Source organism: Syngnathus leptorhynchus, chromosome 7 (genome assembly GCF_054491065.1).
Source record: "Syngnathus leptorhynchus isolate UIUO chromosome 7, UIUO_Slep, whole genome shotgun sequence".
NCBI classification, from domain to species: domain Eukaryota; kingdom Metazoa; phylum Chordata; class Actinopteri; order Syngnathiformes; family Syngnathidae; genus Syngnathus; species Syngnathus leptorhynchus.
The window spans coordinates 11,103,952-11,125,153 of NC_141201.1; the positions used below are offsets into that span (position 1 = coordinate 11,103,952).

Consider the following 21,202-nt stretch of genomic DNA (forward strand, 5'->3'; position numbering starts at 1 on the left):
CAAATTACTAAAACCGAAGAACATAATAAATGAGTGATTTCACATTAAAAGCTATAATTTCTGACTAGTACATATAATGCATCTAAACTCTTAATTACAGGTGGACACCTACACTTCTATTAAACGTTTCATTCAGATTTGAATACTGGTGGCATGCACCTATTGTACAATTGTAGAAACTGTCCTAATGTCTTAGTATAACATAAAGATACTAAAAACAAGTTCACTAACTAGCTCATTGCTGAAACTAGCTGTGGGAAGCTATCAGTCATGGGAATCTATGCACTCCAGGGATGATTAAAGTCACAAATTCCAACATTGTAACCAACCAATTTTTTATTCATGGTATTTACCAAACACAGAGAAATTTATCTTGGCTTGTAACTTGTCTCTTTTTCTTGATTTTAAATATTCACACGTACTACTTGTCAAGTTTAAAATAAAAACTACACAAGCAGTATGTCAATTGATGGTTAGAAAGGAGCACTGTCCAACATGGCTCATAAACATTAATATCATCTTTCCTCATTGATATTTTTCAAAAGATGGAACTGAATGTGGCATATAACCGTTCATAAAGCACAAGGACTCATCTGTGGTTATGATTAGTAATGTTCACAACTTGCCGTACATCACCACGAATATATTGTTTTCCTTAAGGAAGGAATGTGCCTAAAATGAGTAGTTCTCAATTGTGTACGTGTATATGTCTAGACAGTCAGCAGAATATTCCCCCAGAGACCCAATAAAGGGGAATAACCTTTTATTTTCGGATTCAAAAATGAATGAAAGACAAGCATAAATATTTCCAATCAATATATCCCGATATGTCATATAATTCCATGACCCTACAGCTGCAGTCATTTATCATCATTAGAAACCATAATTTAACTTGGATGAATTGGCCTGTACTCTACAGATAACAAAAACAACATCCATTCTTTTGAGTGCAGTTCATTGTGCAATATACTGATCAATGCATAACCATTGTGTGAACACAGAGCTAAGGAAATTGCACATAAAGGAATTGATGTACCAAACGCAAGTCTCAAGGAAGTTTCTTCATAACCCACCATGAACTTGGGTTTATTTTTCTGTGATGGAAAATTGACTCATCTCTTCTATCTTAGCCATGTTAAAATGCTAATTCCTGACCCAAAACACCAGCCACGCCCAAAACAAGACAAAAAACAGCTTCTCACTCTGTGACGTCGTATGGTGAGGAGCCACACCCGGTTTCTCAAAGCAGCTGTCCTTGCATCCTGAGTTGACATGCGGCTGTTCCGATTTTGGTGCATCAAATAAATTATAGTCTTTCCACATACTCCTTACAATGCGCTCACGTACTGGTGATTGCTATTTGTTGCATTAAAAAAAAGCATTTTCTACGTAATTTTGAGTTGTCCTACTTTGCGAGAGGTCATTGAACGCACGTCACTGACAGATGTATGTGAGTACAGTGGAGGCGGGGTTTTAGTGAACCTGTCGCCTTACTTCAAAATAGCTCATAATAAGAAATTAGATAGCAAATGTGCCAAAAATAATAGTTTCATACATGCAAATAGTTCAGCTTAATTAACATGATACAGCTCCTTTAACAATAATTTAAGGGTGCAGCCAAGCAGCACACATCTTGGTTTTACAGTCTCTTGATGAGCTTCTCTAGTTTGCGAATCCGGGAGGACTCCTGCTCAGGGGTGGGGGCACTGAAAGACAAGGATGTGCTGCTGTCGGCCCCGGAGGGTGGTGTGGGTAACCTTTGTCTGAAGAGCTCCAGCATGCTGCTCTGCTCACCACGTTTTAAACCCTAAGAAGCCAAAAAAAGACATTTGATCAACATATATTCAAATGATTCAAATCATTATAAAATTAAATATAATTTTGGCAGTTTTCTCACGTTTTACCCTGTTTTATAAGAGCTGTCTGAAATGGCTTTAATGAAAGAAAAGTGTTTTCAACAGAAATTTTCCAATGTAATAATTTTCTGAATTCAAGGTAAAAAGGCATAGGGGATTTTTCCGCACACTTTATAGTGTTGGCATGAACAATCATTCATTCTTCATTTAAACACTCAAGTGTTATTATTACTGCGCTGTTAACATTACATTTTGTTGCTGCAACACACTTGTGGGTGTTGCACATTCAACAGTTTAGTAAATGTATCTTGAACACCAGGTAGTGTGCATCCATATAGACAGTTTACCGTTTCAATTTCTTTTTTGTTGTTGAAAAATTTGTTGAAAGATTTGTTTGAACGAATCTTTTGAGTGAACTGATTCTAAAGATTCAGTTCACCTAAAAGAACTGGAATTCTCATCACTACGCTACTTTGAGGATTGCATCAACTCTAATCATCAGCCATCCTAAAACACAAAGACACTCCTAAAGCAATGCGACAGTGAGCGCTCGGTGCGCTGCGGTTGCGCGATTGGACCAAAGTAAGCTCCCTGCGCACTGAGGTCCACTTACATTTTGGAAAGTACATCAGGACTTTAAAAATATTTTCTAAATTTTAGCAACCGCTCTGTCACAACAATGCGACCAGCGCAGTGCAGTTTCGCGGTCGGCGGCGCGCTACGGTTGCGTGTTCGGCGGTGCGCTGCAGTTGCGCGATCGGACAAAAATGCGCAAATGAAAAAAATGCTTTAAAAAAGGTGTATTTTTTTGTTTTGTTGTTTTTTTGCTTAGAATGGATGCAATTTTTTTCCATTATTTGTAATGGGAAAACATGATTCGGAATTCGAACAATTCACTTCGCAAACAGCCTTCTGGAACGGATTGTGGTCGAAAACCGAGACTCCACTGTACTGGCATAGTATGCCTGCACTCACCTGACTGTTTTTGTGGAGCAATATACATTTGTCTACATAAAGCATTCAAAATGATTTGAAACAACTGGGCAAAGCGACAAACCTTCATTTCAAGTATTTTCTGGAAAGTCTCAGGATTGCCATCAGCCAAGAGCTTGATGTAGTTATCCACAAACACTACGGGTGGTTCATGTGGGGCCATCACCACCTACAAAAAAAACAAAACAGAAAAAAACATAGTAGTCTAAAAGTTTGTTTTGACACCCCCTCTTTTCCCGTGAGCCATCATGGTACGACCCAAGAAATCTTTAAATGATCCCATATGGTGCAGCTGTGACCTAAATCAGGCAAATGTGGTAGGGGGTTCAAATGTGACACAACTGCTCGCAAATGAAGTTGATATTTAACTATTCTGCATTGCACATTTTAAACCACAACTACAAGTTAGTAAGCACATTTGGTTGCGCAACAATTAACCTTACCGTTAATCATTTAAAGCGGATAGAATGAAAGATTTCGTAAAAATGTTGAACTGGTCTTATGGAATAGTGTCCAACAACAAAATAATGTAGGTGGAAAGCTTGGATCAGAGGGCATTTGTTCCAGCCACACATGGCTGACAGACAAGACCCTCTTCTCTTCCTTTAGCATGCGCACACACACACACAAACATGAAAATGGGCCAGCACTACAAATGTCTATTTGTTTTCTCATTTTAACCCTTGTTACTCCAGACGTGTACAAAAAAGCCTCTGTGAAGGAATTAAAAGAATTTGAGAAGTGATCCGTCATGAAAGGCTTGGGATTGTGTGGAATTCTTAGCTTTCATACTTGCCCTGCTGACCAAGTGATTTATTTAGCAACTGTGCTGGAGCTGGGCCAAAGAAAAGGCCTGTGGGTATTGTGAGAATATAAGCAAGTATAAGAATGTAATACAAAAAAGGCAGTGTGATAAAGCGAGGGTGAAACAAGGGTGGGGATGGGGGTTGCTTTTTAAATCGTCCCCAGAGGAGACCTTCACAAGTGAACACTGGAGTGATATTGGTCTGGGATGGAAGCGTGGAAAACAGCCAAGTCTCACAGCCTGGTGTTGCACCAGCTAGGAGAGCAAGCCTCAGACAGTCGGAAAACTCCAAACATAAGTGGCTCACAAAACAACCTCATTGTACACAAGAAGCAGACAATCTTTAAAACTAAGGAGAATGGCTTCCGCAGCCAGCAGACGAGATGGACACAAGACAAGTGTGCAAACTGGATAGCATCAAACCAATTAAGTTCTATTTATAGCAGGCCTTTTTATAAATTTTCATACAAAGTAACCAAACAAGAATAGAATCCAGAGTGGCAGCCTTATACCGCAAGCAAGTGGGCTGAAAAAACATTTCAACATTGGTTTGGTCTTCTAAAATGTGTCTCAAGTCATTAAATTTTCCTAGGATGTATGCTTTAAACCCTATCTAATACAATTATTCAAATGTCTGAAAAAGCTGTTCTTTCAGTGTTATCCTAAGGTGACAAAAATCTTATTTCTTTATCTGAAACACTATGGTACATTTAAATTGTCAAAACTGAGATGAAATGTCTTCAATATTGAGAGAATAAATAGATATAGATAACCTCACTGGTTGTCAAGCTGTCGGTAAAAATTGTACAACTCAAGCAAGTCTGTTGATCGCCATCAAGACAATACAGCACAATCAAGGTCAACCTTCGGAAGGAAAGAAGGGCTCATGGGAGTCCCACCAAATTCAAAAGACAGACGGGGCATTCACTTTGTGGGTGTGGGCATTTTTCTTTACCCCAGAGACTGTTAATAAGGGTGGCGCAATCCGGGGCAGTCCCCCCCCCCCGCTTTGATGTGACATGGGAGGTTGCGACGAGGCCAACTTATCTCAACTTTCACAATTACTCTTTGCAGTGAAAAACTACACCCAAAGCACATGCTGTGTTTTGTACTATGTGAGTTCAATAAATTCTTCAATACAGATACTTGTTTATGTTCTTATTGTCTGGTAAAGAAAATTGCGATTAGAGAATAATTATAACGTAATGTTTTGTACTTTGTGCACTGTTTGGCTTTCTTTGGTAAGAGTGCGTGGGGGTATTCAACATGGCTGCCCGCCCAGGGAGTCATTCATGCCAGATCCGCCACTGCCACTTTATAAGGCAGGAACCATTTTAAGATAAATTGGATGCCAAATGCCTTGCTATAATTCAGAACAACAATGCTATTTATCACAACCAAGCAGAAAAGAATACATTACAAATAATAAGACAATTACATTTTAGTGGTGTATTATCATTCACCCATTTTGTACCGTTTATTTAATTCAAGACCATGGGTTGAGGGGAGGGCTATGCTAGTAGACGGCCAAGATTTGAGTCTAATAGTAAAAAAAACACAACCAAGCATCACAGTCACATTTGTACATAAGGACAATTTACAAGCATGTTTTTGCAATGTGGGAAGATGGAGGGTGGGGGGGGGGGGCACCTAGGGAAGTACGGGTGAGTACATACAACTGTACCACCATGGCAAGCCAGGGTGTAAGTATTATAAAGATAGTGATATTTTTAGCTGCCACTAAAACAAAGACTTGTCATGGATTAATTTCATGGGGATAAAACATAGAATTTCCAAGTATTTAAATAAGTCTTCGATAAAGGATTAAAAGAGCAAATTCCTTTCCTCAAGGGGACATTAAAGATTATTCTCTTCATTTTTCAGTGCCTCATTCCGTTGGACACCAGACAAGAGGTGCAAAGCTATTCTTGTTCTGCCATGAATAAAGTTTCTAACAATACATCAGTTTCAACATAAGAGCAGTTATATGGGCAACAGAAATATGCCAACCTCATTAAAAGTGGAACGTTCCAAGCCTTTAAAGGTCAGAAACTGAGTCTTTCGTCGACACGACAGGCATACATTTATCTACACTGGTTCGATCTGTCATAACATCTGAAGTGTCCCATTACAGTTGAGTGGCTCTGATAGTGTAGATGTGAACAAAGTAATTCTAAGTTTATGTGGTAAAAGTAAACTATTTAAACCTACCAAAGGTTTATTTTCAAAATTCACCCAAGAAAGGCAGCCTAGGCATGGCATGTTTAAAACCTAAAGGGACTCTGTATAGAATCATGTCAATCTAACACCACTGCACTTAAGGAGTCTTACCACAGTTGCTCACCTTAAGTATCATCTCTGCACGGGTCATGCCCTTCACCACAATCTTAGTGTAGCTGGCGGGTGCCTTGCGAAGTACCTGGGAACCTATGGAGGGTAGATCTAGCAGCACCGTCTTTAAGGAGTGTGTGTCCAGAAGGAGCTTGTTGGAAGGAATACACAAAATGAAAAGCTGGCCAGAAAGATATAGAGCTGAAGCACCTACAGGCAGAGCTACAGTAGCAATGCGTTTAAGATGATAACTAAAATGCAGCTGGAATTTGGTAATGAGCACGCACGTACTTGTTCTGCTCCCACCATGCTGATAGGCTTACATCTGAATAAGTGATTGATAAATTTGGGGATGAAAGAGCTAGAAAAGAGAAATGACAACATTCAAATAATCTATCTTCACTTCATAATTAATGTACCATTTCATGGCTATTACTTTGTGAATTTGATGCAGAACTGCGTGAAGTATTTGCGTGTGGAGGCCAAATTGTCTCTGATGATGGGAACATTCTGCTTTATGTGCATGATGATTGAAGTCACATAAGGACTTTGGTCACCGACATGCTCCACATTCTGCCACGGCATCTGAGAGGAAAAGGAATTCACATACACAGTCATCATAATAAGCAAATCATATTTTACAAAAATGTTTTTGAATGTAAATTTAACAGTGCTTCTGACCTTGCTCATTGCACTGAGAGCAGGGTCACAGGCGGCATCAAGATCTTGAACAAGTAACTGGATACTATTAGAGATCACGCTAGTGCAGTTGTAAAAAAGAGAAGACACAAATATAATGAGCTAGCAAATCAAAGGCACGCTGCTATTTAGGAACAGTAGAGTATTATATTTGCTACATACGTGCTGAATGTATCCATTTCCCCAGTCAAATTAATTCTCTCCACAAGAATTTTATCGACTTTTTCTTTTAGTTTCTCTTCAAGCTGTAAAAAAAGCACATGTAAATACAAGATTTAGCAAAGTATTACAAAAATATTTAACAGCCACATCCGTATGACCAACCTGTCTACAAAAATACTTTTAGGCAATGTTGTAATCAGGACTGACACTTTTTTTTTTTCTTTCATTGAACTTTACTTATCGAGGCAAGGCAATTGAGAACAGATTCATTTGCAATGCTGACCTGTCTGCAGACAACATAGTAAAACAAGGCAAAATACAAGTAAAAACAAGAATCATCTATCTAATAGTGTCTCAGTGGACATTTGGGTTGAGTAAATTTGGATTCCAATTTAAGTGAACGTAAATCCACCAATTTGCTCCCCATTGAAATCCTTACACCTGAGCAGCATTTATATAAAAAAAAAATATATATATACAAATTTTAAATGTACATGCCTGTTGCGTGGTAGCAAGACAGTACTCGGCAGTGCTAAGGATACTACAGATAAGGCACAGCTCGTCGACGGTGAACTTGGCCGTTTCCGAACCTTCTTTTTCTTTCAGCAGACTGCTGATGGTCAGAACACCACTGTTACTGCTTGACCTGGAGATGGATATACACAGTGACTGAGTGACAAAAAAAGTGAAGCATTACCTTGCAAGAGTCTGGTAGTAGCAGTGTTATCATAGCAAATGGTATAGTTTCAGAATATAAGTATTTGAAGTCTTTAAGTCTTAGATATTGGATTCTCCTTTGTTTTCAAGTTCAGACTATGATGGCACGATGAATAGTGTGCAACCAAGTGTAGAGACACTACGGCAAGAATTTTATTGTTAATAGCCAAAAGACAGTGATGTGATCAACGACTGTGTAAATCAAGCGGCTCTCAAGAAAAAACCTTGAAACATGAGGTCATAACTCGTGACAATAGACAAGCGGGCCTGAGCGTTCCCTTGAGGAGTATGTTTGAGTGATTTCATATGGCCCACAATATGGCTTACATTAGTCAGCGAGTGCATATGTATAATTAGCATGTTCGCATATTTGCAACACCTAACAGCAAAATTGCGTACGTAGACCTGTCAGTGATGATTTCTTGTGCGGCTAGTGACCCAAATAATTTTACTACAATTTGCGCGTTATTGCCATTGCATCACTTCAATTCCCATGTTATTGCTACCCATTAAAACATGGCAAGGACTGCTATTCCTTTTCAAAATGAAGTCCCTTATGGTTTTATCACCACACTAAAAGAAAGACCACATATGGGTGTGACAAATGTGGATGAAATTATGGTTTAGTTGAACAGAACTAATGTGTTCTTACTTAGGCAAATTGCCTGAGAGGATCTTCCAGGCATACTCTCGCAGGAATTTCTGAAAGATGGTTGTGAGGGCAATCATGGGCTCTCCGGTGCTCAGCTGGGAGCACTGGACCATGCACTTTTTGTAATAGACAAAGAGGTCAGCACAGCTTGGCAGCACAGCACCGCCCTCGTCTGTGGCAACCCTGGGTGGGCCCTGTGCTCGGAAGTCAGCCACAAATCTGTCTATTAGTTCGCCTAAGTTCCTACAAGAAGCACAGACAGTACCAGATGGATTAACAGGCAAGCATATAAAAAAAATTATAGTTTGGATATAATAGAAGTGAGGACTGACGAACAGCATTTAAAATTGCGCAAAACAACCATGCAATCACAGCTCTTCTGAAACTTTAGTCATTTTCAGAGAAAACCACAATGGCCTGCGGAAAGGATGGACTATTAGGGGGAAAAAAATGGAGGCTGGTGGCAGTAACAGAGGGAAAATATGGGGAAGGGAAGAGAAAAGAAGAAAGCCAACAAACAAGGCAGGAGCAGAGTAAAAAGGGGGGTATAAAAAAAAATGAAGAGGTGGAGATTTAAAAAAATAAAATAAAAATAAAAAGCGGTTGCTGAGGCAGCAATTTATTCAAGCACTCTCGCTCTCTCAGCGTCTGTGGTCGTGTAGCTAATGGGAAACATTTCTGCCACAACTAAGTCAGTGGCATGTCCAGGAACAAGAGATGGAAAGACAGACAAGTCAGTGAGGTGGAGCACAAGAGGAGTGAAAGTGTGTTAGTGAATAAGGAGGAATCGGGAACGTGCACGTGTCAACTTTATACACATGCGACTGTATACATATGTTGCTCACTTGTCTTGGGATTCTATGTAGACATACAGATGAGGCTCAAAGCACTTGGAGACGATGCCATGAAAAGGATTCTCAGGAGCTTTGGGTTTTCTGGGCTATAGGAATGCAAGAAACAGATATTAATACATATGCCTGATTACAATTTGACAGTTCACTGTGGTTGTTAAAATGTCAACATTTCAATTACCACCTAAACTGTCCATCACCAGTAATGAGCTTTTCTTTTATTTTACGGGGGCAGTTGCAAAACGATTGGCTTATTGAAAACTTCACTTTTCCAGTCGCCAAATGACTGATTTTAAAAACAGCCAATCAAAAATAAAATTTTGCAAATATATACACAACACAAAAACTATCAGCCCCACCTTTGAAATTTAAAAAAGAAAATAAATTTGCACATAAAGTATCCAGGCCATTCTTAACTATATATCCAAGTGGCATAAAGCTTGTTAGCCAGTAAAAAGCCGTTCATTTGCTGCACCATTCTTCAAATTTTTATTGAAGCTTATCTCACCTTTGTCAGATCCCCATCTTTGTCATTTTTCTCAGTACCCTCATCTTCACCTTGATCATCCTCCAAGAAAGGGTTCGAGGGATCTAAAGGGCTCTCTGGCCTCTTCTGCTGCAGAGAAAAATACATGTTTTGGTTATATTGTCAATCTCCAACAGAGGTCTGTCTGAGTGTGCTTACTCTTACCACAGGGGCATCGGTCAATGTGCATCCTGTGAAACGTTTTGCCAGCAGACCTTCAAAGTTTGTAGTCCTCTGAATGGCAAACAGAAGCAGCTTCACTTCAATCTCCTTGGCTCGTGTTCTCATTACTTTGGAAAGCTCCGCTCTTTTGGGGGGAAAAAGATGCTTTTTTTCAATTTAGTCTTTTTCCTTTCAAAATGTCTCGGGCAATTATGCCCTGTGACTGACAAAATATATATATATATATATATATATATATACATTAAAAAAAAAAAGGGGGGTGATGGATTATTTCCACTTTCATTGAAGTGCAGTAGTCACTGCAAATTGCGGGCGATAGACACCGAGCCAATGACTTGAAATGACAATTGGGTACATATAGAAAAATAAGTCTGAAATGACATTTTGCATAAATGTGGCAGGCATCACTAGCATGCGAGACTCACAATGCACTCGGCGCTTAGCTCCTAACATCTGGGCTCCAATATGATGGATAACTATTGAAGTCTGTCAACGTCAAGTGATCCCCAAAGAAACCTGGCTGACAACACTTCTAGTTGGTGGAGTTTGGTTTTGTTAAGAACAAAGGTGGACTCAGTGGAGTGGAAAAACACAAGTGTTTGGGGTAAGGCAGGTGTTTATTAAGGGAGTAGGGTGATCTTGAACCACTTTTCTATTGTCCCGGTTCTACACTGAAATGGCCGTGCTCAACCCTGAGTGGTCAGTTTTCCATTAGACTTTTTTTGGGGCTGTGCCATTTAATGGAACTGCTTTTTAGAACCTCCTACATGGTGGTTATAAAACGCAGGCCATGCAGGGATCTTAAATCTTTGTTATCTGAATGATCGACAGATGTAGGGGTTTCCTAAGCGATGCGGCAAAGAACTCTGCTGCACACTCCCATTTTGTGGTCAAGTGAGCCACCCGCCTCCAAGTTATAAAAATACAGTAAGAGATATTGTGTTTTACAACAATAATACATGGATGTGAATGGCAAATGTGCAAAAACACTGAAAGGTAGCCGGCCGGGGGTCTAGGGGGTTGACCGGGGTTCGGCCGACCGGCCGATCTCTATATATAGAGACAAGTAAAAAAGCACAGTTTTTTTGTTTTGTTTTGTTTCGATGTGCACCTTAATGTTCCGCTTCCCTACCCCCCATATATAAAAAAAAAAATTTCATCGGATTTACACGATTCACAAAAATGATACTTTCGACTGGAGGAAAAAAAATGGAAATCCGCGGATCCGCAGAAAATTCTCATCCCTGATAATAGCATTTATTTACAATTTATGTAATAATAGATGAATAAAAAGTGGTGATAAATCTACCTGGTGATATGGCAGAATTCCACTGCAATACGTTCTATCATGCACCACTCCTCTGGAAACATGCGTCCATATTTTTCTTCATAGTCGACTAGTTGCCGCTTGATCCAAGCATAGCGGCGATCGATCTTGTCTAGCCATGCGACCTAAAAAATTTAGTAGAGGCCTTTTTCATGCACAATATCACATGAATTATTAAAGCCAAACTATAAAGCTTTGTTAATGAATGTTTACTTACATCTTGGTTCTCCTGAAAGAGCACAAGGTATTCTGAAAGATGCTGCCGGATGAACTTTTTGATTATCTCATGTTTGATGCGTGGGTCAAGAACATTTGCAACCAGACAGGCATCCCGCAACACATTACTTGGCCCGCCGGGCCTCTGTGTGTGTGTGTGTGTGTGTGGGGGGGGGGAATCACAAACACATTTTCTTTTATTTTGATAAAAGCCAAAAAACTTAAGGGATCTGAAAAGACTTTTCAAAAGATGACACAAGGCAGGTGTTTACCTTGGAGCCCTGAGATGGGAAGGCTTCTTCAAAATCTGCCAGGATCTGAGTGCCCAACTCACTCTGTGCTGCTTTTACTCTACACAAGTCCAAGACCAAATTCACAACAGAAGTGTCAGAGTTGTAGAAATGTGTCATATTTGTCTATGCTCCCATTCATCCATTTTGTCTGAAATTGTTTGCAAGATTTGTAAACTCAAATCAAAGACTCAAGTTATCACGTAGATGTCAGTTGTGTCATGTCTCAGACTGATAAGTAAAGGTCATTCAGAGTCCGAAACAGTGTGTCACAAAAAACTGACGCCACCTCCAAATATTTTCTCAAAAGTGCATTTCAACTTAAAACCATCATTGTGCTTGACATGATCTGAGACATCAGCAAGTCCTTTGGCTCCACAAGTATGTTTTGCCTCTTGTTTTTATTTTTTGTGTCATGCCGCCACAGGAGGGTACTGATTCTTGCAAAGTGTGCAATTGAGTGCGAAATGCAACTATCGAAGCATGCACTTAAGCAGCAATTTCAAAAACAAATTCACGTTTTTCAGGCTAATGCTCAGATGAATAGAACGAAACAAAACCAGTATTTTTCAACAACGCTGAGCATAAATTCACAGAAGTTAAAGATTTGTTTATTTTGCCTGCAGACCGACACACACCCAAGATTAATTCGAAAACGCTTGGTTGAACAAATTATATTCCACCATGGACCCTCTAAATGTTAGACACTTTAAAGATACTGTAAAAAGTGATTGGTTCTAATGATATACAAAAAATATATATATATATATATATATATATATATATATATATATATATATATATATATATATATATATATATATATAGCTAATTACACTTTGGATTAAGAATGCCAGAGGTTCACTATTTCCTTCAGCCAAATTTAAAAAAAAAAGCTAGAGAAATGTCAGTCACAATAAAATTGTAAATGAAGAAATGTCATCAGGTAGTTGTCACACAGCAGCCAAATGCATTTGTAATGTAACCCTCCAAGTGTGATTTCTTTCTGTTCAGTCTCAAAATTGCTTTTTGAGCTTTCAAAAGTCCATGTTTTGATGAGAGTTTATAGTATAACAAGTTGTTTGTCCAATCCTCGAATCTGTACTAAAATATCTTAGATGGTGCATTTGTTCTGCTTCACACTATTAACCTGTACTTTTGAGTTTCTCTGCAATCACTACTCCCCCCCTCTCATATTTCTTGACTTTCCCATCATCTGTTTCTCCTGAAGAGTCAGTCCTTCCATGCAGCTGTTGTTTGCTATTCAACACTGTCTGCCACACCTTGGTCAAAACTGAACAGATGGCCATCTTTCCTGATTTGGTGGATCACTCCTACTACTCTGAATCTGGAGTTAGCTATGTTCCATCTGTTTCTAGAGTTGCTGTAAAATGAGGCCATAACTTGTCATACAAGATGCACAGCCTCGAAGGATTTTGCAGTACAGTCAAGATGTGAGCCACTGTGCATATCTGTGTTGAGGATGAGGTTACCTCTCAGAGAGCTGTCTGATCTGCGGTATGCCCATATACTTGTGGAAATGCTCAAGTACGTTGACAACTCCTTGCAGGAGATTGGCCACCTCGCCGTATTGTCTTTTTCTCGTCATGGCCCTGGAACACGCATACATACTTGAGATTATTTTTTGGATGTCATTGTCAAGGATAATTCAGCAGAATGATTAATAACTTAAATTATCACCGTCAAACAATTAGGATGCACATAGAAAGGATTGTCATCAAAAGTTTCCTTTTCTACAAAAAGTCAGGACAAACAAATCAGTCCTGAGCCGTCGGCAGTAAATCAGCTAAATTTATTGTATTAAACATTAACTGCTTGAGATGATTTATCGTATCTTGAGATCATATCAGTAATAAAACAAGTCTACAAGGGAGTCGTGGATATAAAAGAAATTACTTTATCAGTGAAGAGCCATTTATCTACATCAGCATATTGTGACAGCATTTTTTTTTTTGCAATAAACATGTAAAGTACTCACTCTAAAGAGTCTACACCTCCCGCTAACATATGCAGGTGGTTCAGTGTGGTGATAGATGTAGTGAGGTGGCGCTTGGCATGGTCCAACTGCTTTATGTCCCTGGTAATCTCCTTGACCTAAGGAAGAAGAGAAAGGAGTCAAGCAGGTTGGCCAAGTCACAGATAAGGGAAGGACAAAAAAACAAATAGAAACTGTGAAAACATACTGAGCTGAACACAGCAGGCAAGGAAATGTGTTTTCAGATGCTGATATAAAGCTCAGATAAAGAGCAAACAGACATGCTGGTCTGAGAATTAATTGCTTACAAATCTTGAGGGAGGGTCTACCCCCCCCCCCCCCACTTTCAATCATTCCTTTACTCACTCCATTAAATTGTTTCCCGAGACACACAAACACAAACTCAGAAAGGCGACCCACTGATATTTATTCTTTTTTAACGAAAGGTGCAAATTGTTGGCAATGTGTGTACGTACATACCATTTGTTCAGACTTCTCTGCTTTGTCCTTGATGTCTTTGATTTTTCCAAAAAGCTGCTGAATTGCTACCTGGGCCTCTTCCAAAGCCTGTATAAATAAAATACCTCATTATTAAAAATAGTTATTCAGGTGTTTGAAAATATTAAGGAGTAGAAAAAGGAACTGGGAAGTCAATTCACAGTTTACAAATGAATAAGAAAATAAAAATGTCTTCTTGACAATGAAACCATCTCAAATACAAAAGATCCTTATTACATCATCTGTAGGGTCAAACGTTTTCACAAATCTAATTTGATGAAGGTTTTATAAAACCGAGTCAGTTTTGATTTTGTTATAATTCAATTCACCATAATGTTGGGGGATGGGGTGATTTACTTTGGGAGTGAGCCGGAGCTGCGGCACAAGGGGTGAGGTCGGTTGCTACGCCAATCAGGGTAATGTTAGCAATAATCAAAACTAAAACGTACAGCTGCCAGCCATAATTGACCGAAAGTACACGGGATTGTGAGCCAAATTGGCAGCCATTTATATAAAACTAGCCTAATGTGCGACATAAAGTGAAACACGACTTCAAATTTGGTCTTTTTCTCTGAACATAAACTGTGTGTGTGGTTGGTTGAACTATAGTCCTGCTATCAAAGTCTGTGTCTGATTTGAAGGGATCCCATTTATTCTCTCTCACAATTAACTCTGGCTCCAAGTGAAAAATGATCCCGTTAATCCTGCCTGCAATGTCAGGCTCAGTCTAATTGGCCGACCGGGCACCGACTCATACGGGGAAAAGGGCCATGAGAAGCTCAACATGAGGACTGTCACTATTAAGGTTAAAGAGATAATTTGCCATTACTGATAGCCAATTAACGGCAGAGCTCATTAAATTACACAAAGTTAGAGTGGAAAAATCGTTGCTGTGTTTTTCTTACATTTGCATGTCCTCAAATTTGTGATGACATTTTCCCTTTTTGAAGAGATTTTAATTGCAGCTGGTGTGAATGTAATGTAAATGTTATGCGATTATTAACAATGCATTTTTCATTATTATAACAAAGTGGTGGTAGTTTTAGGTGCATCATTAAAATTGCTCCAGAATATTCATTGGAAGCTACAAAAAAATTCTAATTGCAGTGATTACCTCACAAGGTTGCGCAACAAAATACCGTTATTTCTGTGACCACTTTGCCCTTTTCGTTCATTAACAAAAGGGTATCAAAAATGTTGTACAGCTTTGCACACAAATATGAAAGAGAAAATTGTGCATCTCTACGATAAATACAACTTGTACTTCCTAAAGTTACAGGGAGACACATTATACAAACAGCAAAGTTCAAATCTACATTTTGAATCAATTTGAAGAAAGTCTACGTATTGAAGATCACCATGGAAACAGAAGAGGTATTATTAATCTCAGAAAGTAATTTATGGTTTTCCTGTGTCTATGACATCTTTCTTAGACTATTTTTTCAAGAAACTTGTTGCGAGCTGAAGTAAGGCACAAGCCCACAGCATTTTGGGGAAGGCCAGGGCATTTACAGTACATTACATTTCTAACGAAAATATAAGTTTGGGAACTGTTGTTGCTTTGATATTAATTACATGTGGGACAATTACATGGGCCACACTGAAATATAATATTGTCTACCTTTGCTCTTCGGAAATAAGATACAGTAGAAATAGAAGGTGCCATACTTTAAAAAAGAAAAGAAAAAAGGCAAACTTGTTTCACTGCATCATTAGTTCAGCTTCTTTGTAGCCTCAAGAAAGTAGTAAAACTAATCATCATATGAGAAGAATGCTTAGCATTGCAAGATTTTTTGTCATGAAAATTTCTATTAAAAGGAAAGAAAGCAATGCAATATGAACATAAAAATATACATTAAGAAAGTTTGCTGAATAGCTTGACTAATTCCTGGTTAAGAATTGTACTGACCAATTATTCCTTTTATGATATGTGTTTGATGATATAAACAGAAGAGGTTTAAACATTTTATGATGGGAATGTTTTTCAACCATTAAAAATGTATTATAGTGTTCTATTTTCTTTTCTTTAGTGCAGCTCAATATTCCCTAGGAATAAAGACTCATTAAAATAAAATCAAAAAGGCAGTTGGATGAATGGGAGTGCCCCATCATTTTAAAAAGCTTCCCTGTAGGTGATCTTAAAGAAAATCTGTACATCCAGAGGAGCCAAGATCCTTCAAGGCTGCAATTGTCACTCATGCAGACTCAGCCGAATCAATCTGGCTTGCTGCCTAGTGCTCATTTCCTGTATTTAGCCCAGAGGAAAGCAAAGGGAGACCACTGCCCAGCAGGCGCCTTCATGCCCGAGATGCTATCTGCCTTTCCACACAAACATAACAGTGTATGCCTTTAACATGAAATACATGGCAGCTGCCATCGCATTGAGGAGGTATTGAGCTTTCGTGAAGGGGAGAGAAGATCTTCTTCCAAAGCTAAAGAAGTCATCAAATCTCCTTGACATGAATTCAAAGTAGTACAGGGTTGAAACATTTCATGCAAACACTGAGTTACACTAAAAAGGCATTCCTGCCCCCACCTCCACCCCCACGCCCCAATCGGAGTCTGCAAAAGCCATCTCAGTTGCAGTTGATTCTTTTCTTCTGAATAGCTACACATAAGTGACAAACTAATGCTGCCTGTGTCCCAGATGTTACTTTCGATGACAAATCCGGGAAGTCAGAAAAAGCTTAAAAGGACTGATTCGTTGTCAGAATAAAGAAATAAATGGATTTGTCAAAGAAAGCGCCTGGGGATGATAAGTGCGAAAAGTAAAACAACTGAACAGTTTTTTTCTGACAATATGAAATATTCAAATTTGACATTAAATATTAACGTGAAGCTTTTTTTTGATGAAAAGGTCCCTTAACATTTTTTCAACCACACATCCATGTTCAGGATCAAATGCACACGAGCGACATGTCTGAAGGGTCCTTCCAAACTGGCTGATCACGGTTGGCTAAACGTCACACTTCTGACAGTTTATCACTGACCTCTGAAGACATGGATTGACAAAGCAGACTATATACTGAACAGGTTCGTGGAGTTCCATGACAAAAGGTGTCGCTGGTTAGTCAAGAGGCCATCCATGGCAAGAGCAGTTCAAAGCAACCTTGGGGATTGATTACCTCTATAAGTTTGACCCCAAAGGAAAGACGAGCGGAAATGGGAACTTAGGAATGGGGCACACGTGTGGGATTCTATTTCGGAAAGATAACCAGTGATGGAGAACGCCATTAATTTAGTTGTATATGATGCAAAAGTCAGTGTACAGGATTTTCTTTTTGTGTGTGGTGGTGTTTTTTTTTTTCTTCTAACCCAATAGATCAGGTTAAAACTCAGTTTCACGATACTCCACCTCAGACTTTCATGACAACAATATTAATCCTGCAGCATAACAAAGCCCTGCAGTTCATAAAAGTTACCTTCCTCGGTGTCAGCCAACGGTCAAATTTCGCTTAAGCGCTGTAGACAACATTGCTGATCACGTTGATTTTATTCTATTCCGGCTCCTATGTCTCAATCTTCATCTTGAAAAGAGCACCTCTCCTTCTTTCCATCTGTAGAAAACATTTTCCCTCTGGAAATGTTGGAATTGCTTCGTGGCCTTGGAAAAACAACCTCAACTTATTGTGTCTGTGTAACCTGATAATGTTATTTGTCTAGGGGTTGTATTAAAGTGTTTCCGCTTCCAAACAGTAGCACACTGGAAAAGACATGGCCACCACTGCAGACGCCCAGAAGACAACACACACACACCAAATTGAGTCTACTTTTCAGAACTGTCGTGGCTCAACCTTCAGGTGTCATGTTCCTTTTACACCACAAACCCTGGGTTGGGAAAAGGCTTGAACTAAATATGAGCGGGCTGCTCTTTTCCATCATGCTCTTACAAGAAAGCCTCGGGTTTTACCATAAGAAGTATACACAGGGGCATAAATTTCCCAGACATGTTTTTTTTTTTTTTTTTTTCTAAAAAAGGTACAGTTTGCGCAATGGGGATGAATCTGAGTCATCACGTCCTTTTCCGTGGATTGCAGTGGGGACGAATGAAAGGGAAAGCAAAAAGGATCTCTGTTTTTCCAGAGATGAAAACAACTTGTTGCTTCCTAACTTCGGGAAATGGATAATGTTGTCTCCATAGTGCATGTGTGTTTAATGGAGGTTTCTTGACCCAATTATTGCACTGTCTTATATTACCCGATAAAATATTTTGCATTACAAAATATGTGTCTTACTCCTTAAACCGAGAATAAACACCACTATTTGGGCCAAATCTGAATATTTGAGCAAATGTTCAGTAACAGTGAGTGTGTAAAACAGTAATGGATAGAAATGCAATAAGTGCTAACAAACAATAGGTCTTTAACAGTCAAGAATAAATCCTCTTTTAGGCTGAAAACAACCAGTGGAAAATTTACAGGCCAACTCACCTGCCTGCCATCCTGCCCCACATTGGTTTGACCCCTCACCACTGTCCTGATGTTGTCATCAAGGCGCCTGCAAATGGAACACATGATCGTATATTCTGTATTGTGTATTTATATTTGCAAATACTACAGAGTGAGAATATTAACAGAAAACACTGAGCGCTACTAACCTTATTTTTAGACGTATCTTGTTAACCACATCGTCAATATTAGCAAGGGACTAGGGGAGAAAATGAGTCAAGCAAATAAGTGATTATTGAGGCAGCACTTCAATATTAGCCTTCAAAAATATCATCTGTTTCATGCTATATTTATTTGATCGTGTTTCTGCAAAACAGTTTGTCACAACCTTGAATAACTTTTTGATTCATCTTGCTCTTAGTTCTTTTTCATTGTCTTACAGAGCCCCCTCATGGAAATGGAGGATACCTACACAAGAAGGCTGTTATAACATCTCATACCCATGAAAGGGTCTTCCACCCATTCATTTTGTATAAAAAAATAAATAAATAAAAAAGTCCAAATAATCCTGTACTGTATTATAAGATTCTAAGACTGGCCATTGGCGTAGAAGGTGCATCAAAACGGACAGACGGGAAAAAATAACGATCATCAAAAATGGAGTGAATGAAAGATGCATGGGTTGTTGTTGTTGTTGTTGTTGTTGTTGTTGAAATGTTATTTTTTAAAGTCATTTTTATTCTGGCAATGTTCTGATAGCAGGACATTTCAGAAAGATATTTCTAGATAAATTATTGATCACATTAACTCTTGACTTCATTGGGAAATGTACTGTTTGCATTCTTCAATAACAGCAGCTAAAAATTTAATAATTGTTCTTGAAAGATTGCATACCCACAAATCCAAATGTAGTCATTCAAAACCTTTAAAGCTATTAAAAATTATTGCTTTATGTTTTGTTTCTTATCTATTTTGTGTGTTCAGAACAACAACAACAACAATAAAATAATAAAATAATAACAACAACAACACAAATTCCTTTCCTGTCATTTTACCTGCTCGGTGGGAAACAATGTGTTTATGTATTCCACCGCATTGAAGTCTGCTTTATCAAGCGGATCTTGACTTGGAAAGACCTTGCGAAGACAAACTTTGTTAGTCATAATTATTATTAATACATATAATATTCACATATTAAAAAATATAAACAAATATATATAAAAATAAAAAAACAGACCGACGATGATTTGTACCGTGATTAGCTAATTAAAAGCTCTATGGTAAATCGTTGACATTTGTCAGTGGATACGAGAATAAGCACAGAAAACGCATCTATTAAGAACATTCGGCCGACTTTTCAGCCAGTGTACGACAATAATAAATACACGGTACGAGTGCCACAACCAGCAGGTACGGAGTAACAGATCCTTTTGATCGCAAAATATGTCAATAATGCACCTCAAGCGAAAAAAAAAAAAAGGTCCCAAAAGCTACCTGTTCAATCGCCAGTTGCACTTCTGGTGTGAGATGCAAAATTGCTTCCAAATCATCGGCAAGTTCAAATTCTTCTTCCTCCATCATTGTCCAAACATTAAACAGCCAAAGTGCCTCCCACTTCCTGGTAAAATGGCTTCTGGGATATCTAGTGACGCAATTGTGGGGCGTTCAAAACTATCGGGGAAAATGGAAAATTCATATATTCGTGGTTTATCGGTGCAGTAGGCTGCAGTATGATACTGCAGATCTTAAAGTACACATAGAACCATATAGTGGACAATAGGATCGTACATATTATTCCAGCGTGGTTTATTGATGCGGTAGGCTGCAGTATGGTACTGCAGATCTTAAAGTAGCGCATCATAGGATCGTAAATATTATTCCAGTAGTCCGATTGACAGCTTTCTACTCTATTAGTTTTAAAAGCCAAGTCTGTGAGGGGAAAAAAAAAACAACCTTACCCATAATGCACGCGTGACTCCAAGTTCTGCAAGTGGCATATTTGTGTGAATGTTTTTTATTCGTTCATTTGTTACTTCACATTAACCAATATGATCAGCACAGTAATCAACTGTTAAATGGAGAACTATTGCAATTATACAACATTGCTTAGGTAATTATTGATTGATTGATTGATTGATTGATTGATTGATTGATTGATTGATTGATTGATTGATTGAATGAATGAATGAATGAATCAATGAATGAATGAATCAATGAATGAATGAATCAATGAATGAATGAATGAATGAAAATTCAATGTACTGATGACATTTGATTTTTTTTTTTTTTGTCAAGGTGCATTCGAACCTATGATATTCTCATTGGATCCCCTTAGCCACCACAATCATTGATTTACTTCAGTTAATAAACCTGTCTGTGAACAGCGATACCATCATGTCCAATAGCACTCAGGAGCTGATTCATAGACAAAGTGATGCATCTATATCTAAGACACAAATCCTCTTTATTAAGATAAACACTCAAGTTCAAATCTGTTTCATACAACCCCCTGGGCATTCACATGAGAGCACCACTGCAATATGACAGCTGTGAGTCTGATCTTTTATGTCTGATGATGTCACAATTGGCAGATTGGAGAGAGAATGAAAACGCCTAGTAGATCCAAATGCAGAATAAGCTGTTTTAATTGCAGTCAAGAAAGTTTCAAGGCTTTAATCACAATCAGATAACCTTAAGTAGAGTAGCACACAG

The 21,202-nt window shown here is 38.5% G+C and overlaps 1 protein-coding gene across 2 annotated transcripts; it reads right to left on the bottom strand.

Moving 5' to 3' along the window:
• Positions 1–746: 746 nt before the first annotated feature.
• Positions 747–20,147, bottom strand: vps53 (VPS53 subunit of GARP complex). 2 transcript variants are annotated; one of them, XM_085916134.1, is made up of 22 exons: positions 19,985–20,147; positions 19,546–19,626; positions 18,700–18,749; positions 18,533–18,599; positions 14,085–14,171; positions 13,608–13,723; positions 13,102–13,221; positions 11,591–11,669; positions 11,320–11,463; positions 11,085–11,227; positions 9,758–9,899; positions 9,575–9,679; positions 9,061–9,155; positions 8,216–8,458; positions 7,345–7,492; positions 6,847–6,929; positions 6,667–6,745; positions 6,422–6,570; positions 6,277–6,346; positions 5,999–6,136; positions 2,914–3,018; positions 747–1,807 (listed from the first exon to the last, which is right to left on the bottom strand). In XM_085916134.1, exons 1-22 carry the CDS (start codon positions 20,069–20,071, stop codon positions 1,640–1,642), a joined length of 2,499 nt encoding a protein of 832 aa, XP_085772260.1. In that variant the 5' UTR covers positions 20,072–20,147; the 3' UTR covers positions 747–1,639. The 2 variants fall into 2 exon arrangements, with proteins under 2 accessions (XP_085772260.1, XP_085772259.1); XM_085916133.1 differs by having other exon boundaries at positions 9,575–9,682.
• Between the last annotated feature and the right edge of the window lie 1,055 nt (positions 20,148–21,202).